Consider the following 21,492-nt stretch of genomic DNA (forward strand, 5'->3'; position numbering starts at 1 on the left):
TATATATATATATATGTTGCAGTATGTATTTGTTCAGTCACTGAATATCTATATGATAGAACTTGCTGAGCATTTGGGAAAACATCTGTAAATTTAAAAGAAATGAACATATCCAATCTTCCTAGAGAAAAAGACACAGTAAAGGATATGTCTGATAAATAGATGAATTAAATAGTGAGTTTCCTAGGTCATTGGTGCTCTACTCTGGAAAAAGGTTAATGGGTACTAGAAAGGGTAACTGTTGGTCAGATTGACCTCATTGACATGAGGATGCCTGGACAAAGATTTACCAGAGAAGAGGAAGTAATCCCTTTAAATACTTGGAAGGTGACATTTGCAGAATGGGGAGCACCCAGTGCAAAGGCCGTATGGCAGGTCCAGGTCTGCAGTGTGGCTGGAGCAGAGTGATAGAAGATGATGTCATGGAAATAACATGAAGACAGGTGGGACCTGTGTAGAACCAATCTAGGCTGTTGTAAGACTTTAACACTTAATGAAGTGGCACTCCTGGGAGAGTTTTAGGTGCAAGGGATACAAGTGATCTGACTTTGATTTTAAAAGAAAAATGTGCACTACTATATCAAGAGACCACGTAGAAAGAAGGAGACAAGAAGCAGGTTATTGCGATCCAAATGAGACACAGTGAAAATCCAGACCAGAATAGTAATAAAATGTTGAATGTGTTATTGATAAATTTTGAAACTAAAATTGGTGAACTTTCCTCATTGATTGAATGTGGCCTATGGCTAAAAAGGTATTTTAAGATACATAGTTTTTGGACCTGCCAACTAGGAAAATGGATTTGCCATCAATTGGAATACAAAATAATTATGGGTAGGGTAGGTTTATTGTAAAAGTACTAACACCTGCAGTTGAGTACTAAACAGGTTTTAAATACTTATTGAACAAGTCAAGATGTTGAATAAGCAGATAGATTTATCTGGTCAACAGTCCAGGGTTCATAAAGGTTCATCTGGAAAAATCAGATCTTATAGTCATCAGCATATTAATGATGTTTAAAGTCTTACAACTTGCAAATACTTGAGGAATGAATGAAGAGAGAGTACAAAGAACAGAGCTCTGGATAACCGCAACATTAATAAGTTAGTGAGAAGAGGAAGGAGATTAAGAAGATAAGGTTAATAATGCAGGAAGAAAATCAGAAATGTTTAGAACCCTGAAATCCACATGGACAAAATGTTTTATGGTTGAAGCAAGATTGTGCTTGTCAAATCTACCGTTAATATAAAAACTGGAAACTTGTTAATTGTATTTCACAAAATGACTTACACAAAAAACTTTAAAATCATCTGCCTTATAACTAACAAATTGCCTTTTAAGAAACCTTATCTCAATTTAATTCACAAACTTGATGTGAGGTGTACTCAAGTTTTACAGCCGCTTATGAGTTGTACAAAGGTTACTTAGTTGGTGAATTATATAACTAACCCCAGTGCTCTGATTGTAAAAGTTCATGTATTTTTTATGAAATCCCATTTGCAGATATAATTATAATTACCATTTCTTGCAAGTAGGTTTCAAATCTCATTATAGATTTCAATTGATGTATCAATTTGTTTAAAAAATAGTTGTACTTATCTGTGTCATTTACAGCCAATAACACAACCTTCTTCCATTCCCCCTAAACAATTAGGCTATCCAGGGACTAGTCATATTTCCATTGCTGGGACAAAGTGTATATATATATATATACTCAGCGTGCAAAAGAAAAGGTTCAATTTTGTACTATTTTTGAGGTTTCAGTCCATGATCAGCTGGATTCCAAGTCAAAAATGTCATGGTAGAAGGTAATGGTGAAAATAAAGCTGGTCACTTCATGCAGCCTAGAAGTGAGCCAGTTAAATATGCAGAGAGGGGGAGCCTGGAGCCAGATGAAATTTTCAAAGTCCCACCACCATGGCCCACTTAGACACACTCAGAAGTAATGGTTTACTAATCTTCTAGGTTTCTCTTATGTTGAGAATGATAGAGACCATGTGACCCAGAAAGTTTAGAGTACTATCGATAGCCTTTTTACAAGGTCTGATAATTCCTCGTGTAACCTAAACAGATCATAGCAGGAATATCTCAGGACCTTGAATTTATTCCTGTGCTTAAATCACTTACTAACGTAGTAGATTTCTTATACTTGCAAAAGACTCCACTGCATGCCTGAAACCCTGAAGGACTGAACCCTATATGAACTATGTTTTGTTTCACTTGTTGTACTGTAAATTATTATATAGTTCTACAGTTATTCTGTTTTTCCGTGTTTTATCATATGGTACCTTTTTTGAATTAGTACTCTTGTGTTTTGAGGCCACTTTTAACTAACACTTTACTCAAACACGACTTTTGTGATGCCACAGCAGCTGTAGTGTGGTAACTGAGAAGTAGACACTATGTAAGTGTGTACTGTGGAAGTGGTGTACACACCATGGATACACTGGGCAAGGAGCTAATTTACATCCTGGGCATAAGCTTTTAACTTGTTTATAAGTATATATTTAAAAGGCATGAAATTTTTCAATTGTTTAAATTATTTATTTTCCATTTAATATGTTCTGACCACAGTTGACTATGGATAATTAAAACTATAATGGTAAAACTCTTGATTAACTTAGACTACTATAGTAGCTTCTTTATGAATGCTTGTTTGCATTTTTAATGTAATTCTTTTAAATTCATTTTAAAGTAATTAGTTTCATATACTCTTCATAGGATTGGTAAAATAGGGTTGGTGGCTTGGTACTGAGGCTATTAAAACTAATTAATATTATTAGTACTTAATACTGAGGCTATTAAATTGAATGCATTAAATGAGTAATTTTTAAACAACAGATTTAAAGCTCATAGCTCTGAGGAATTCAGAAAGCATCAAGATATGTGCAGACTTGTCTAAAAGAGCCCACTTTCTGTGCCATGGATATTACCTTGCTGTTGTATCATTATGCAGTCAAAGAAACAAGGGCATTTACTCAGGTTTCTTTTATAAAATTGTGGAGGCAATATTAGGTTTTTAGAAGATTTCAGATTATGAAATTTTTAGGGAGAGGGACACCAACATTCAGACCATAGCAGCAAGAGGTTTGTATATCCATGATCAAAATTCCAAAAGAAATAAAGGCAGAGAAAAATTCAAATTTGTATTTATCTTCCAAAAGTCAGCTTGAATATCATCTTGAAGAAAGACCTCCCAATTATGTAGGAAAAAGTGATTATTTGCTTCACTTCCTTTTTGAGGGAGGTCTCTCTTGTATACTCAAGATACTTTTTTGACCTCTATATAACTGAATTTTCATTATCTAATATCTTATAAACTTGTTGAGTCAAGATATATTAATTAAAATCTATTGAGTGCATGTATATGTGCTGGACATGTGCTAATTTCATAAATACAAGAATAAATGAGACACATCCTACTTCCAAACTTGATTCAGGAATTTGCCAAATTTGTTACTACTACTCTGCTACAGATCACTAAAAAACAAACAAACATGGTTTATGCATGTAGAAATTAAGACATAGGAGCAGTTTGCTGAAATTATACAAACCCAGTATCCTGAGTATTCTTTTATTTTTCCCACATATTTTTGTTAACAGTACTATTTCAGACTGAGGATATAGGACATGTTTTCATTTATATTCAAACACGTCTCTACCAAACTGGAAAGACAAAGTAGTTGAAGTTCAAAGGACACACTAATAATGTCTTTCTTATGCATCTCTTTCCCCTCGCCCCCAACAATAATTATGGGTTTAATTGTGAATTCAGGTGGCATCTAGTTACTTCAAAGATTTTCACCTGCTGTTGATTGGAGTCATCAGTTTAGCAACATCAATAGAAAAATGGAACTTACACAAGAGGATTGCCCTCAAGATGGTGATGATGGTGGGTGTGAACCCAGCATGGTAAGTACTGTTTATTTCCAGCTCCCAGTGCACCTTCTGAACAGGCCATTTTTGTGCAAAGCAAATAGTCAAATAAGTAACAGTGTCCAGGAACTCGCTTATACACCAGTATAATTCATGATTCTTTCTTCTTCTACAAATATGAAAGTGACATAAAGTATGCTTGTACTGAGGGAAAAAACAATTTTCCTTTCACTGCGCATCTAATTACAGGGAGATTAAAAGTGAGCACACATAACTCTTTCACCTTTAATGGACCATTTCAGTCAAAGGTGAGGGAAGCCTCAACCTCAACCGACATGACTGATAGACTTCAGAGCAGATTTCATTCCTGTCTTGTTTGTTTGGCTGATTATACATTCAAAACTTATTCAAAAGCATCCTTTATCAACAGGAGGATGTTATGAACCAAAGACAAAGATATTACTGACAAAATACAAATGTGTGCAGAAAAAGTCCAAGGTGAACATTTTTCTTTTTAAATCAACTGCTGCAAAGTGAAACAATCAATTAAGAACTTTCATCTATAGAACGCAAAACCATTCATTTGACTCATTGAAATAAATCCTTTTTTCATTAAATTAATGGGATATTTTGGTTTTATTCTAAATCCTTTTTAAGAGTGTGAATGTAAGCTAGAGAAAATTTTCAGTCTCATAATCATTTGCATAATGATATTTTGCTTTAAAGCCTTAGGTGGTTTTTCTCTTCTTGTCTTTCTTTGGGAAATTAAGAAAATATTATTGACTTCTCTTGCATAATTCTAGGGCAGAGTCCCATCTGCATTTATCATTTGTAGAGAAAACTGTTTTGCTAAATTTTAACAGTATATAAAATATATGACTCATCCTTGACAAATTTGAAGTTACTTAAACATTTTTGTAACACATATATTCAAGGCATTTTACTCTTAAAATGAAACAATGCTCTCTGTCTCATCTGTGGTACAGAAATATGTGCTTTCCTTGATTCTAAACCAGTACTTCAGGGGAGAGAATAACGCTGCACAGTAGGGGAGGAGCCCATTCCTCATACCATCAAACAGCTTTCCTGCTTAAGGCATTTTCATCAACAGAAGCTGTGCCTGACACTACTTTTTTGTTTTCTCTCATTTTTTTTTTTTTTTTGTGTGTATGGTTTTGTGTTTTGTTTTGCAGTACAGGGTATTAAACCAAAGTCCTTAGTTCTGACCCTTTTTTAAAAAAAATTTTTTTTTCCATACAAAGTGCAAGTCACTAAATTGCCCAAGCTAACCTCAAATTTGCAATCTTCCTGCCTCTGCCTTCCAAAGCACTGGGATTATAGGCATGAGTCACAATATTTCTGGTTTTATTTCATTATTATTATTCTTGAATAAATACTTGTTCAAATATATTTCTCTTTTCTTTTACTTTGTTTCACACAAAGGAAATATAAACTATACCTGAATTTGAAATATATGGCAAGTTATTCTTGTAAACTTATTTTAATAAGAGAGTCTAAGAATTTTATAAACAACTCCTGAATGATCTTTTGGAGCCTGTTACTTCAAAGAGATCATACTCTTTGCCAAATGTGAAGTGGAAAGTTTGCAAATGTAGTTTAAAAGCCTAAAGTTTCAGGTATACTATTTTTAAAGACAAACTACTTTCCACGGACGGCCATGTAATAAATACAATTCTTGACAAGGAGGAATGTCAGACTCAAGATAGTAAAGAAAATTTTAAAATCTCATTTTAGCAAATGATTTTCGCCTATCTTTGCTGACCATGTATTGAACCAGAAGAATAGAGGAGTAAAAAGATTTATAAATTTTAAACTCTTTTTCTTCTTCTTGGATCTCCTTGGCACACATCTAATAAACACAGATATGACCAAAAGGTAAAATAAAAAAATAAGGCACTAAATTTAAAAGTGTTTGTATCTTCATCCTACCTGTATCTGAGGACACATGGTCCTCTTTAAAGAGAATTCAAGTGTAGTGTAATTCTGTAAGCTGTTACATTATATATTGACTTGCAGTTTGAATACCTTAATCAATTTTTTGTTCTGGGGGAGACAATTCTCTTAGTCCCTAAGGGACAAATCTGTCAACATTTCCACTGTTGCATGTATTACTTCGATTTCTATGTGGCTATATTTGTATTCAGAGTTCACCACCAGGGCTGAACCTTAACCTTCTGTGTTTTGAAGAACTGAATTCTCAACTCACAAACAATATCCTTTACCTTTAGATAATACAGAGCTGCCAAAGATAGAGAATCCACATCTGCAATTTCTCATTGCAGGCTGACCTTGGGATTCATGACTAGTACTGCCTTCTTATCTATGTGGCTTAGCAACACCTCTACTGCTGCCATGGTGATGCCCATCGTGGAGGCCGTGTCACAGCAGATCATGAATGCTGAAGCAGAGGCTGAGTCCAATCAGATGACTTATATCAACGAGGCTGCCAGTGCAGGACTGGATATTGATGGTATCATGTATTGATATGACCACAGTAGATCTAGTCATTTAGGCAATTATTTATAAACTGTTCATACATGCATGATAAGAATTTAAATCTCTTCCTATAGTTCCTATAGTACACTATAAAGGACTCATACATATATCTTACCCTAAGTTAACTGTTGACTTTGTATTTTCTAGCAAAAACAGGAGGAATGTCTTACCTACACTTCTTGGTTACTCTTTCTGCCCTAAAATGACTTTCCTATGTAATACTGGTAATCTTTAATTCCTACACCTTATTTGAACTCAGCATCAGATTTCCCTATTTAATTCTGGTTGCTTTGATCCAGTGAAAAGTTTTTTGGTGGGAGGATGTTAGTGTTTATTTATGCTTCATGAGCCAGGTGCAGTGATGCATGCCTGTAATCCTGCGAAATGGATGTTAAGTAGGACGATCCTGGGAAACATTTTAGCCCAGTTTAGGCTACTTAGCAAGATGTCTCAACCACACCCCCCCCCAAATACTTTGTGAGATGAAAGCTATACCAGTACAAATTGAATTTATTTTTATTTCCTAATAATAGTTCTATTTCTCATACATACGTGCATGCAAACCCGGGGATGACTTACTTAAATTGTTTTCATTTTATTATGTTTTGTAGAAATTGCTATGGGACAAGGAACAAAGGAAAAGAAAGAGAAAACAAAATCATTTACAGGGTAAAGAATATTGACATTTTGCTTAGGATTTTCCAAACTGCTTTTTAGTAAAATTATAAACTAGCTTAATTTATTTTTTTAGGTATAGTAATGATAACGAGGAAATTTCAAGCAAGACGGAGACCCAAAAGGTACATTAAATTTGAATCTTTCTAAACATGAAATCATATTAGACTTGTGATTGGATACATCTGCATTTTTAGATATAGTGCTTTCTGTGTTATCTAAAAATGACTTGCTGGACTAAGTCAAAATGTAGTTTAATAGTTTGATGATTCTTCATGAATGTGTAACAAATCAACATTTAGATGGGAAACATTTTAGACTCTGAAAATTGGTGTTGTCCTTATTTTCTCCTTTTATTAGAATCATGGTGATGATAGTGAGGTAATGTAGTTTAAGAATGTAATTTTAGCCTGTGTGTATTATTTTTTTCTGTTTTTTTAAAATTTTATTTAAGGAGGAAAAAAAAGTAGAGAAAGGGTACAAGTTATACAGATTTACAGAAAAAAATAAACAGTAGGAAATCACTAGTTAATGGATTACATTTTTTTGTTCTATTAAAATCTTGCTGACCTAATAGCTTGATTTTCCTTAGGAGCATTGTCTTTCAGGTTATAAACTTAAATCTACTCCTACTCATATAACTATAAGTGATCACATAACTTTGTTGTTTCCATTGCCACTAAAAATTCAACGCAGAATTCATGAGTTGCTTCTGTCAAATACAAGCAAGGAGTAGTTGTAGACATCTAGCTATTAAAGGAAGAAAGGAGACCTTTGTAAACTATCCCATATAATTTATTTCCCTAGAATAAATCAATGTAAAAATACTATACCAGGTTTCATTGGGAGCAGTATATCTCAATACCATTGAAAAATAATTCTATATAGAAACAGTTGTGCAGTAACCATGGCATTAAGAATATGAAAATAAGGCATATGTCCCTTCCTTAGGCAATACAGCATTAGTATGCAACTCAATAGGAAAAAGAACACTTGTTTATAGAAACCTTTGTAGAAAGAGCAATTTCTATGCAGAAAAATAAACACTAAAGTAAACACTACAAAATTTTAAGTCATGAACTACATATACATTAAGGTTTTTAGGGATGAATTTTATTTATAGTTATACATATATATTACATATATTTGAACTGATTCCAATGTTATCTTTAGGAATAGAAATAATTCCCTTGAAACATAAAAAATCAACACTAGCCTAGGCATAGGATGGAAAAATGCACTAGAAATTGACTTTAAACACTGCTGAACATTGGCAAACTTATACAATAGGAATAAACTTACACTCAGGAACTTTCTTGTGGGCATATTGAGAAACTCTTTTGGCGTGATGCCTAAATTTATAGCCAAAGCCATTCAGATACAATTCTGAAGTTCTGACTCAGGCATACTTATTCATTAATTGATGAAATATTTACTGTTTATTATAAGTAGCATAGCTTTATCAAGGAATATAGACTTAAAAAGTAAGTCTGACATAAAACAAAGGCATGCACAGAGGCCAAGCCCTCCACAATCTAGAACAACTGGAGTAGATTGTCAGGAATGAAGTAGACAGGTGACTCTGGAAAAATGATAGCACATATCAGAGGAGTACAAACTCCGTAAGTATGCATGTGGGCCTGCATGTATATTCGCTCTGTGGTAGACCCTGGCACATTCCCTTGTGTGACACAGATTAAGATTTCAACAGACACTAAATTTCATCAATTAATGAATGAGTGAATACAAGGCCTTGAGTGTTAATTCTATGGTTTTTCTAGAACATAATGCTTAAAAATTTAGCATCTATAAAGAAAAATCAAGAGATCTGTTTGTTGTAGAAAAGTTTGAGACACATGAAAGCTTTATTTTGTATGTTGTATACTTAAAATATATTTGATTTTTAACAGGTATAGTTTTTATATGAATAAATATATGGTTTATGCCATGATTCTAATAATCCTTTACAAGTTTCCACTAGATAATTTAATAATAGCCAGCTACATAGAGGATCTGTGTCTATGTTATCTACGTGTATAAAACAGAAAGCAAATTTGCATTCATAAAGTTCTGCTTTTTCTTTCTTCTTTTTTTTTTAATTTTATTTAAGGAGAAAAGAAAAAAAAAGCAGGGAAAGGGTACAAGTTATACAGATTTACAGAAAAAAATGAACAGTAGGAAATCACTAGTTAATGGATTACATATTGTCATGTTAGAAATAATTGTTCAAGTCACAAAATTAAAGCTTGTAAAGTGGACATTCCATCAATGATACTCAAACAGTTCTGTTCATTGATCCAATAAAACTCTGTGATATCATTTTCTATCTTATACACTTAAATATACATGCAGTTATATAGTTTGGAGCACTTTCTTTTCCTCTCTTTTGTACCATGACTATTACACATTTTGGGTTTCATTGCTCCCACGGTTCTTATTACTTTTTTGGAAGAGAGTAAAACCAAATGTGACATAACTGAACAGAATCGGTCAAGTCAAAAGGGTGGACATAATAGATAATGTAAAAACATAATACAAGGTGATCAACAATGGTTACCATAATGCCTCCCGCTATCTCTAATAGAATTGCCTATATTGTTAGTTATAATACAATTGAACAAAACAGTAAAGAATAAAACCGACAAAACCAAAACATTGGAGACATTGTAAAAGTCAACAAGAATGGGCGTCATAATGAATCTCATTATCTTCACAGCTGATGCCTAAACTTTCGAACCTGATACTATCCAGTAAAACAGAATAGGGGAACATCAGTTAAAAACCAGATGGTGAGAGTAATACAGGGCTTTAAATCAAGGTAATGAAAAGTCAAAGTGGGTTACTATAATATATCCTGCTATTTTTTTTCCTTTAATTAAAAGGATAAAGATAAAAAAGTAAATAATGGAGTGGAGATTGAGATAAAAGAGGGCATAACAACGAAACAGCGCAGAACAAAACATAACCATTTAAGCAGAATAGTGTTTCACCACCAGATAATCCTAACCTAAAAGTAGTTACCATATTGTCTCTTTCTTTGAAATCCTTGAGTACAACTTCGTATATTGTAGCATTAAGTATATCAAAACAATGTAAAACCATTCAAGAGAATGACAGCATTACAGAGTATTTAGAATCGACTAACAAAAAATGAACAATGGTTTCTGTATAATCTCCTTATAGGTTAACCTATTAAAATATACAAATAAAAATAAATTCCAAGTAGTTTGCCTTTGAATTTGACTGACAAGGCAAAAAAAAAAAAAGTCTAAATATTTCTTCTATTTGGGGAAATATGGCTTAAGCCGTATTTAGAAAAATATGGCCATAGAAGAAAATTAAGAGTTACTCACAAAATAAAATGCAGAATTATACTAATAATACTATTGTTAAGAAGTAAACATTTACCCAGCCATGGTATGCCGAAAATCCCAGCTACTGTGGTAGGTTGCAGGTATCAGGCCAGTCCAGGCAACCTAGCAAGACCATTTTTCAAAATATAATTTTATGGTTTTCCCTTTTTTAAATTAGTATGTGTTTGTGATGCATAATACATACATTCATCATGGGGAATTGGTACGTATACAAGGAATATCTTGTTCCTTAATCCTTCCTTTCCCCTTTCTCCTGTCTTAGTCCATCTCCACTTATTTTTAATGTCTGCTTCCTCCACTAAAATGTAACATCTTTCAAGGCCAAGATTTTTGTCCATTTACTACCTGTTTTAAATATACGAAATGGTGATTGCCATATAATATTTGTAAATATTTGCTCGGCAAATACTTTTAGTTAACAAATCATCTCAGATAATTATAAACAGATTAAAATAACTCATGTAATGTATAAATTATAAAAAAAGCAGATAGATAAAATGGTGTGTCAAATTAATTTCATTTTAAGTGGAAAGATTAAAAATTGTTTGGAGCTAAGATTTATCAGCCCTAAAATTCTTAACAGAACTAACAATTTCTCAGATAGATACTAGGAATCACTATTTTGCTGCTGCTGTTGTTTTGCTTGAAGTGATAATTACACATTGGCAACGGAGACAATAGATACTCAGAAGTCCCTCAGATTCCAGGACTGACTTATTAGTATTTGTATGGAGGAGTTACACTTAGGTGTTGACTAAATAAAGGAGTAGTTTTGTGACTCACAAGATTCTTCTCTCCATCTAGGACACAACCTAAACCTTAATAGGGTTTGCCTCCTGTGTCCAGAGGAAAAGTTGTTCATTCCTACTCTAGTCTCACAACATTTCTAAAATATTTTTAGAGATGAAAAAGAACTAGGAAAAAAAAAAAGAGAGAATGACCCTTAAGACACTGACAACACAAGGGGGAATTTATTTGTCACTGTAGCAGCTGGGAGATCAACCCTGAATCATACACTTTCCAGGATAAATGAGTTCTAAGTATCCAAAATCAATTTGTACCTTCGGAAATCAAGAAGAAATCAAGTCACTAGTTCTTTCCATCCACTGTATTACTATTTAAAGAGATACCTTAGAGACTTACAATAGCTCAATTTCTAAGCCTTCAGCTATCTTTAAATGAAAAAGAAATTAGAAAATATGCCCTTAATAAAAAAATCTGAGAAAATTATTTTTCATCCATTTAATGTAAATTGTTGTTTCTCAAAAAGAAAAGTTCAAAGAAAAAATATCCTTGGACAAAATTTTATTTATTTTTATCTTTAAGAGACTAATACCAAGCAAAATAAAACATAAAAAAGCCAATAAAACAAAACATGAAACAAAACAATGAAAGTGATACAGAATTTCAAAACAAGCTCAGTGGTGTAAGAACCTGCCTGATAAATGCAAGGCTATGAGTTCAATCCCCAGTACCAAAATTAATTAAATAATTAAATAATAATAAAATTCAATAATGACTACCATAGCCTTGAGAAAATTGTATCTTGCTTTTATTTTTCATTTTTTTTTAATTCCAATAGTTCCACATTTAATGTCTTTAAACTTCTGGCAGAACAAGCAAATTCTGCAAGAAGACAACTTCACTGAAGGTCTCAAGGAATTCTTACAACTTTCCAGTAAAAGTAATTAATTAAAATCACTAAGGAGCTTAGAAATAGGGCACATTGAAAAAGTATCCAGCATAAATAACAAAAGACATAGACCAATAAAAACTTCCAACATCACACTTAGACATAAGCCACATTAAAACAGGAATGTGTTTAAAGAAATCAGATAATTTTTTTTGATTTCCTGGTTCAAAAGATCTTAGTTATATCTCAAGGCAAGTGTTTAGAACCTTCAATTTATATAGCTTATGTGTTTTATGTTAAACTTACTTGGATTAGCTTTCTTTTTTAATTTTTAAAATTTTATTTAAAGGAAGAAAGAAGAGAAAATTTAAAAAACCAAAAGAGAAAAGCTGAGAAAAAATACAATACAGAATTCAAAAAAATCAACATCATAAAATCGCTAGTTGATACAATACATATTGTCATCTTAACAATAGTTGTTAAGGTTACAAAATCAAAGCATAAAAATGTCTCAGCACTCATTGACAGTGTAATCTCTTCTGTTCAATGACCTAATAGAAATTTAGTAATACGGTCACCTATCTTACACACTATACATACCATGATAACCTTTAGAGCACTTTCCTTCCCTCTCACTTTCACAATATCTATTATATTTTTTGGAATCTACTATTTTGTCAGTTCTTATTATTTTTTGTACTAGAGAGACAATGTGATATTTACTTCTGTTAGTCTTATTTATTTCACTAATGAGGATATTCACAAGTTGCTTCCATTTACCTATAAAGGCCTCAAGATCATTTTCTTTATAGCTGAATGGTATTACATTATATAAAAATACCACATTTTTTTCATCCACTCTGCGGTTGATGGGCATTTTGGTTGTTTCCAAGATTTAGCTATCACAAATTGTGCTGCTATGAACATGGGTGCACATATATCAATGTGACATGACCTTTTCAATTTTTCTGGGAAAATACTCAGGAGGGGAATAGCTGGATTGAATGGAACTTCCAATCCTAGTTTTTTGAGGAATCTCCATACTGATTTCCACAGTGTTTGCACCAGTCTGCACTCCCACCAGTGGAGCAGTGTTCCTTTTTCTCCTGCATCCTCACCAATATTTTTTATCAGTTGTTTTCTTGATGGCAGTCATTCTTTCCAGGGTGAGATGAAATCTCAATACTGTTTTAATTTGCATTTCTCAAATGACCAGTGATGGTGAATATTTCTTCATGTATTTATTTGCTATTTGTATATCTTCATCTGAGAACTCTGTGTTCATCTCCAATCCCATTTTTGGAGGGGTCTTTGAATTTGGGGACTTGATGTTTTTCATTTTTTTATATGTTCTGAATATATGTCCCTTGAGGGATTGACCAAAATTCTTTCCCATTCTGTGGGTTTTCTTTTCACTTTGTTGGTGATTTATTTGAAGTGAAAAAACTTTTTAGTAATATGAAATCCCAGTTTTTGATTTTTTGAAGTATTTCTCATGTGGTTTGCATTTTATTCATGAATTTTCTCCCTACCCCTAATCTCCAAGATTTTTACTAACCTTGTCCTCCAGTAGATTTAATGTTTCTGTTTTGAAGTTTAGATCCTTGATCCATTTTGACTTTAGTTTAGTGCATGGTGATAGGCATTTGTCTATTTTTAGTCTTGGGCATGTGGAAGGCGAATTTTTCCAATACCATTTATTAAAGAGACTATCTTTTTTTCCAGTGAACTTGTTTAGCCCCTTTTTTAAGTACCAAGTGGCGAGTGTCTTTGTAGTTGTGCTTGCATCTTCTAATCTGTTTCATTGATCTGCAGGTCTATTTCTTTGCCAGTACCATGTTGATTTTATTATTGTGGCTTTGTAGTCTAGTTTCAAGTCAGGAATTGAGATGCCTCCTGTCTTGCCTTTGTTGCCCAGAATCATCTTTGTTATTCTAGGTTTCTTGTTTCCAGAAGAATTTTAGGAATATTTTCTCTAGAACTGTAAGATATATTAATGGTATTTTGATGGGGATTGCATTGAATCTGTATAACAGTTTTGGGAGTATGGCCATTTTCACAATGTTGGTTCTTTCTAACCAAGAGCAAGGAATATCCTTCCATTTTCTAATATCTTCTTCAACCTCCTTTTTTAGAGTAGTATAATTTTCAGCATATAGGTCTTTTACATTCTTGGTTACTTTGATTCCTAGGTGTTTCATTTTTTTAGGTGCTATTGTAAAAGGCAATATTTCTGTAATTTCTCTCTCATGGAGTTTTTTGTTGCTGTACAGGAATGCTATTGATTTTTGGTTGTTGATTTTGTATCCAGCTATGCTGCTGGATTTGTTTATTACTTCTAGTAGTCTTTTAGTGCAGTTTTTAGGGTCTTCTATGTAGAGCATTATGTCATCGCAAACAACGATAATTTTTCTTCTTCATTTATTATTTTTATGCTTTTTATTTCTCCTTATTGTCTGATTGCTCTGGCTAATATTTCCAGAACTATATTGAATAGGAGTGGTGATAATGGACATCCTTGTCTTGTTCCTGATTTTAGAATGAAGGCTTTCAATTTTTGTCCATTTAGTATAATGTTGGCTGTTGGTTTGTCATAAAAGCCCTTTATGAGATGGAGGTACATACCATCTATTCTGAGTTTCTGTATGGTTTTTATTGGACTTTATTGAAAGCTTTTTCTGTGTCCTATTGAGATGATCGTGTGATTTCTATTTTTGGCTCTATTGATGTGGTGTATTACATTTATTGATTTGCATATGTTGAACCATCTCTGCATATCTGAAATAAATCCCTCTTGGTCTGGTGTATAATGTTCTTGATGATTTGCTGCATTCTATTTGCCAGTATTTTATTGAGACTCTTTGCATCAATGTTCATTAGTGAGAATGGTCTATAGTTCTCCTTTTGGTTCAGTCTTTCTATGGTTTTTTTTATCAGAGTGTATACCTTGCTTTTAATTGTTTAGTTTTGGAGTAAAAATACTTATTGCTAGAAATTAAATTCTACAATAGGAAGACAAAAAGTTATTTAGTATGAGTCTGATTTATTTCACTTATGAATATGGTCTCAAGTTGCATCCATTTACCTATAAAAGCCTCAATGTGATCCTTTTTTTTTTTTATATCTAAGAAGTACTACATTGGATACAAATACCACATCTTTTTTTATCCATTGCTAAGTTGATTGGCATTTGGGTTGTTTCCAAGATTTGGTTATTACAAATTGTGCTGCTATAATAAAAGAGTAAATAAGATCCCAAATTGACAATAAAAATTGTGGAAGGGTAAGAAACTGCTCAAAGGGGGGAAAATAACTGAGATAGGGAAAAGGAAGGAATAAAAAAGAAAAGATTATAATTTCAATATACATGCATAAGATACCTAAGAATATTATACTACCAATTCTACTAGTTATTGCAAAATAAGTTAATACTAACACAATTAGACAAATTTTATGTCTCTATCTCTAAACAACTCTTTTGAAGATAACAATATGCAGTGTAGCAATTATTGTTAAATTCCTGTCATTTAGATAGTCTGTATTGTTATTATTTTAGGGTTTTGTCTTTGCTTGTCTCTTTTGCTTTTTGTTTTTCTTGTCTGGGTCCCTCCCACCTTAAAATAAAAGGAATGAAATTCTACAGGACATTTTTTCATTCTCTAAAAATTCAAAAATACTCAAAGTGCAGTAGTAAACATATTCTTAATATTAGAAGTAGACATGTTAGTTTTACCAAATAAATAGATAGTGGGTCTAGAATACTGAAATACTAACCCCTAGATCAAATGTGTAAAATGTGCTTTAGATTGATTTGTAGAGTTACTTTAAACAATAGACTTTCCCCTTGATTACTGTTCTTTTTTTCCTATACTGGGTGAAATTTGGTAGTAAAAGGAATTATACTGATATTCAATCTTTGTCTGATACAATTTAAATGTCTCCTTTTTATTCATGTACATTCTATTGTTTAAAGACCATGATTACAGTAGTTAAGACAGGGCTATCACACACTTCAGTAATTCTAGCAGTGACATGTGAATGTGGGTTCACTTTAGATTATTACTTTGATTAAATCAAATTCCTACCTCCACAGATATACTTTTTTGTGTTTCCACAAAATATTTTATTTTTTAAAATGCTATATTGACTGCTGAAGGTATCTTTTCTCCAATGTGTGTTTTGTGATTTATAAAAATATAGTTGTTCACATTTAATGTTATTGATGTATTATCTCAAATATAGCATAGGCTCATCTACATTAGAAACAAGCACACTTTAATCTAACTGTACCATAAACTTTCCATACTGTGTAACTTAACTGAATACTGCACTTTTCTAGAAAAGAATACATTTATTTTGGCTTCAAATTTTGTTATATGTTTTGATCAGGAATTATTTTGTGCATGTGTGTGAGTGTGTGTTAAAATGTAATCAAACATTTTGGGGTAGTAAATCAATACAATGGAATATACCACATGCTGGATTAATAAATAGAACATAAAGGTTTCTAGAAATCTCCATGAGCCTCAATCAGGTTCTATTTTCCTTCCTCATAAGATCACCTCCATTCCCTTGCAAAGATAACCCCAGCTCCAAATTATTTGGTAATCTTGTTTTCTTTCTGGTTCTACCACCTGGGCTGTTAAGGTATGGGCTTAACTACAACAAAAAATACCTAAAATAACAAGATAGAAACACACTGGTATGATGATTCCACAATCAGGATGGCCCTGATTTTGTTCCTAGTTTACCGTCTTTGACATTAAAACTGTTGATTCAAATGACTTCCCTATTTCTCTCTATCCATTCTAAGCTTCAACTAATAGGACTAGAAGAGAGGTAGAAAGAATACTGCTTAAAATTCATTTTATTATTCTCTTGGCTTTAGGACTATTCAGATTTCTATTTTTCTTTGATTTAGTTATAAATTTCTAAGGTTTAATGCAAAAAGTCTGGTTATTTATAGTATCAATCGCTCTGGCTTCTATCTTTTCGTTTTTATTTATGCTTTTAAATTCCGTGGTTTTTTTTTTTTTTCACTAGCTCGGCTTTTTTTTTTTAACCATATATTGTCACTGCAGAACGTCTATAAAGCTTTGATATTATGGATTAAGAGTGTGAACATTGTGCAAAATAAACCCAAGTATTTTATAAAAACTGCAATATAACTACAGTTATAATCTAAAGGAATTTTCCATATATCAACACCTAGTGGAGGCAAAAACTAGAAAAGAAACTAGCAAAGAGAACTAGCAAAGAGTTTTCCCTGACTCTTCCTTTTCCTGCATTACGATTCCAGTGCCTAAGTTCAGGACCATGTCTAGCTCCACAAGGTGGCTTTAACAAAAGCCACTTACAGAAGATAGCTCCTTCTAATAACTAATAAAAGGACATTTATATGAGGTTTAATTTTCTACTTCTAATGTAAATTAGATATTAGGACTTATCCTTTTAATACCAGAAATGTTAAGTTAATGAAAATGCATGTATAGAACCTTGGTTAGACAATCTGAACCAACTTAATGGGCCAAAAGCACTTCCCTGTGTATACTTCCTAAGTCCATCCCACGGATAATCAATGACCAGTCGGCATGCTCTTCAGGAGATGAAGTTTAATAACTCATACAATGTAGCAATTCCTATGAAATAACAAAAAATACTTAAAGGATGTTATATTATCCCTCTACTTTTTCCATATGCTGTGAACTTTTAAACATCTAGATAGTCTATATGTTTGTAACAAGAACTGAACTTTCTTTTGATACATATACATACAGTAGCACTGAGTAAAATGCACACATGAATTTAACAAAGGGTGTAATTTGAAACGGTCTTCTATAGAGGAACATTCAAGCCCAGAACCCTTTCCTTTTTTCATCTCTAGTGATCCTACAACAGATATAGTTACATGTAATACTTAGAGAAAAATTTAACAATTTTACTCCCTAAATGGTGCTTTGTTTGTTTGTTTTGGTATTAGAGCTTGAACTCAAACCTTCACACTGAGCAACATTTTTAGCTTTTTTAAAAGTATTTTTTATTTTTAGACAGGATTTTTCTGTTTCTGAGTTACTAAGTCTGAGCTCGAACCTCTGATTCTCCTGATTCAACAAAGTAGTTTTACAAACACACTTTCCTTTTAATTTTAACAATGAGTGCATTCAACTTGTTAGTTTACTAACTCTACCTTTATAATACACAGGCAACTTCTCTAACATTGCAAATACATGTGGTAAATTAGCATTCTTTGCCCATTATAAACAACTATGTACACGGTAAAGTAAAATAAACTATGCAAAGGCATAAGGTACAATGGTCAATTTTGCTTCATCAAAACCACTTTGGTTTTAAAGCTCTTTCCACTTTGTTTTCCTACAGCCTCCTTGAATTACAACAAATATAATAATGTGTACTTCAGAGAAATGCTTCAGTCATTCCATTTCCAAAAAAGCATTTCACTATGAAGTTTATCAAACTGATAATCATACATTTTATTACTTATACTGTTAACATATTTTATGCACTTGTGGACAAGTAGAAACCAAATGTTTCAAATATGGATGTAAGTTTGTTCACTATATACTTAATAATGTTGAGTAAACTGCCTAAGGTAATCCTGGCTATTTCTGAAAGTATCTTATAAGTCAGAACATTTCAATCTAGAATTCTTCATTTCTTCCAATTCTCTCCAACTTTATCACATGCGATACAGGCACATGTATCATTTTTTAAAAAAATTTAATGAAAAAAGAACAAAAACGATGATACAGAATTTCAAAACATCATAATAGGAGATTAACAATGGCTAATATATTTTATACTATCTTCAAAGTAGTTCAGATTACAAAATTTAGGAATGAAAAAATTATCAAACAATGAAACTACAAACCATTTTTTGCCTCCACTAGGTGTTGATAGGTCAACTTTTTTAATGACATTGTTTAAATCTTCAATAACTTTAATCAATTAGTTATTTAAAAATCTAACATGATTTGTGTACCATTTTTACTTCATCTACTTGATATAGCATTATTATTTAAGCTGTGTCACTTACTATGAACTTATTATTATGATGTGACTGTTTTTAATAATGGTTTTTACTTACATGTATTTTATCTGATTGTCATGGTTTATGTTAGTGGCCCCCAGGCTTCATGTGTTTGCATTATGCATTTGTGATTGGTTCATTGTCTAGTGCTTGGATTGATGGCATCAGTGCTACACCTGCCTTGGGGGGGGCAGCATACAATGTAATGTCTGGAAGAGGGCATGTTTCTCTCTCTAGCTGGTTTCCACCTTGCTGTTTGCAGCCACCATTAACTGCAGCCCCGCCGTGCCACCCTGCCTTGGAGCCAACTGAGTATAGACTAAAACTTCCAAAAATTATAAGAAATAAACCTTTCTTTTCCCAACTTTGGGCATCATGTTTTTATCTCAGTGATGAGTAAAAAGTAACTAAGATAGAATTTGGTACTGAGAGTGGGGTCATTGTTGTGACTATACGTGACCATGTTTCTCTGAGAGGCTTTGGAAATGGCTTGTGGGCAGAACTTGGAAAGGTTTGGACATGTTGCCTGAATGCATAGAACTGGGGCATCTGAGGCTGTTCTGTAGAGGAGATTCTGGTCAGAGCTCAGGAGACCAGAAGGTTGATAGAAAGCCTGATGGTAAAGACAGGCTTGAGAGGTTTCTGCTGGGAAGAAGGACCACACTGGTTGTTGGACTCCCCTGATGTATGTTATGGCTTGGCAAAAAGTTTGTCTGCATTTTTCTCATGCCCATAGACTGTGCCTAGACTGAGACTAAGGGCAATGGACTTATTAATCTGGCAAAGGAAATTTTAAGGCAGTCAAAAGTTAAGGCTATGGCATGGCTATTGTTGGGGGCTTTTAGCCAGATATATGTTGCAGATCAAGAGCAAAGAGCCCAGCAGGATAATTTTAAATGCTGTGAGTTTGACCAGAAAGAAAACTCCAGTAAAGCTGTGGATTGTAAAGATAAAACTGAGACTTTTATTGCTGAGAAGAAATAGAGAGATTAAAAAGATGGCCATGGGGCATCACAGGAAGCAGTGGATCTTCACCCTTCACAGCCTCAAAACTGCAAACGTGAAAGAATTTGCTCAGAAGGAAAAGCTGCAGAGTACCATGCTGCAGAATGGTGACATAGGCCACACAAGGTTCCAGGATGGCGGCAGCCACATGAGGTTAAAAAACAGCAGCAGCCACATGAGGTTCCAGAATGGCAGCAACATAGAGAAGCTTTTCTTCACAATCAGTTTCACAGGGCCCAGCAATCCAGGCAATTGACCCCTACAACCAAGAGAGAAAAAAGCCTGGCTACTGCTCTAGCTGGCAGCAAACCTTGGCGGAATCCACATGGCACTGATTTTCCGTGCCAAAAAAAAAATTCTGAAGGTAAGATGGTTTCCACCTCAATTGCAAAGAGTCTAGGAGGCCAAGCAGTGTGCCCCTGAGAGGGCAATTTGTAAAGATGTAAAGGTAAAGCCAGACATGCAATAGAGACCCCAAAAGTTTTTAAAAAGCCAGAAACATGGATTATCTGAGAAAAGCTGCAAAAAGTGAGCTAAGAGGATTTAAGAGAAAAGCTACAGGAGCTCAAATCCCTAGAAATGCCCTGGGGGTGGACTCATCCAAGCCTTTTGGAGCTTGCAAACAGATTGCTTCAAATGCTGAGCATAAAACTCTAAGACTTAATGTTCTCCCTACTGGATGTTGGACTTGCTTTGTTTCCAATGCTTTATACTCCCTTGTCTATAACTTTTGGAATGGTAATGTTTACCTTGTGCTTTTGTATTTAAAAAATGTTTAACCTTGTTTTATTTGTACAGGGTGTTACAGTTAAGAGTTTGCCATAGATCTCCAAAGAGACTAAAACTTGGACTTTTCATCCATGCTGAAACTGTTAAGACTTTGGCAACTCTTGGAGATGGACTAAATGTCTTTTGTACAAAGGATGTGCATGAATCCTGGGGCCGGGGTAAAATGTCATGGTTTATGTCGGCCTCATGCGTTTGCATTATGCATTTGTGATTGGTTCACAATGCATTGTCTAGTGCTTGAATTGATGATGTCAGTGCAACACCCACCTAGAGGTGGAGCCAGGATACAATGTAATGGCTGGAAGAAATCATGTCTCTCTGTCTTGCCAGTTTCCACCTTACTGCTTACAACCTCCGTGAACTGTGGCCCCACCATACTACCCTGTCTTAGAGCCTACTAAATGTGGACTAAAACCTCCAAAAGCTGTAAGAAATATACCTTTTCTTTCCCTAACTTTAGGCATCAGATATTTTGTCTCAGTAACAAGTAAAAAGTAACTAAGACACTGACATTAAGGCTTATCTGACTTTTATTTTTGGTATCAGGAATTGAACTATTCTTTTTGATAAACTAA

General features: G+C 33.4%; 1 protein-coding gene across 2 annotated transcripts in view; it reads left to right on the forward strand.

Moving 5' to 3' along the window:
* The window catches only part of Slc13a1 (solute carrier family 13 member 1), a 189,016-nt gene that overhangs the window by 117,782 nt on the left and 49,742 nt on the right, over positions 1–21,492 (forward strand). For both annotated transcript variants that reach the window (XM_063241413.1, XM_003475042.4), the window contains 4 exons: positions 3,776–3,912; positions 6,180–6,367; positions 7,005–7,062; positions 7,145–7,193. In XM_063241413.1, the coding sequence (XP_063097483.1) occupies positions 3,776–3,912; positions 6,180–6,367; positions 7,005–7,062; positions 7,145–7,193 (432 nt within the window). The remainder of the gene's footprint in view (positions 1–3,775; positions 3,913–6,179; positions 6,368–7,004; positions 7,063–7,144; positions 7,194–21,492) is intronic.

Source organism: Cavia porcellus, unplaced genomic scaffold, assembly GCF_034190915.1.
Source record: "Cavia porcellus strain 051 isolate PalLab524CR breed Dunkin Hartley unplaced genomic scaffold, mCavPor4.1 scaffold_2, whole genome shotgun sequence".
NCBI classification, from domain to species: domain Eukaryota; kingdom Metazoa; phylum Chordata; class Mammalia; order Rodentia; family Caviidae; genus Cavia; species Cavia porcellus.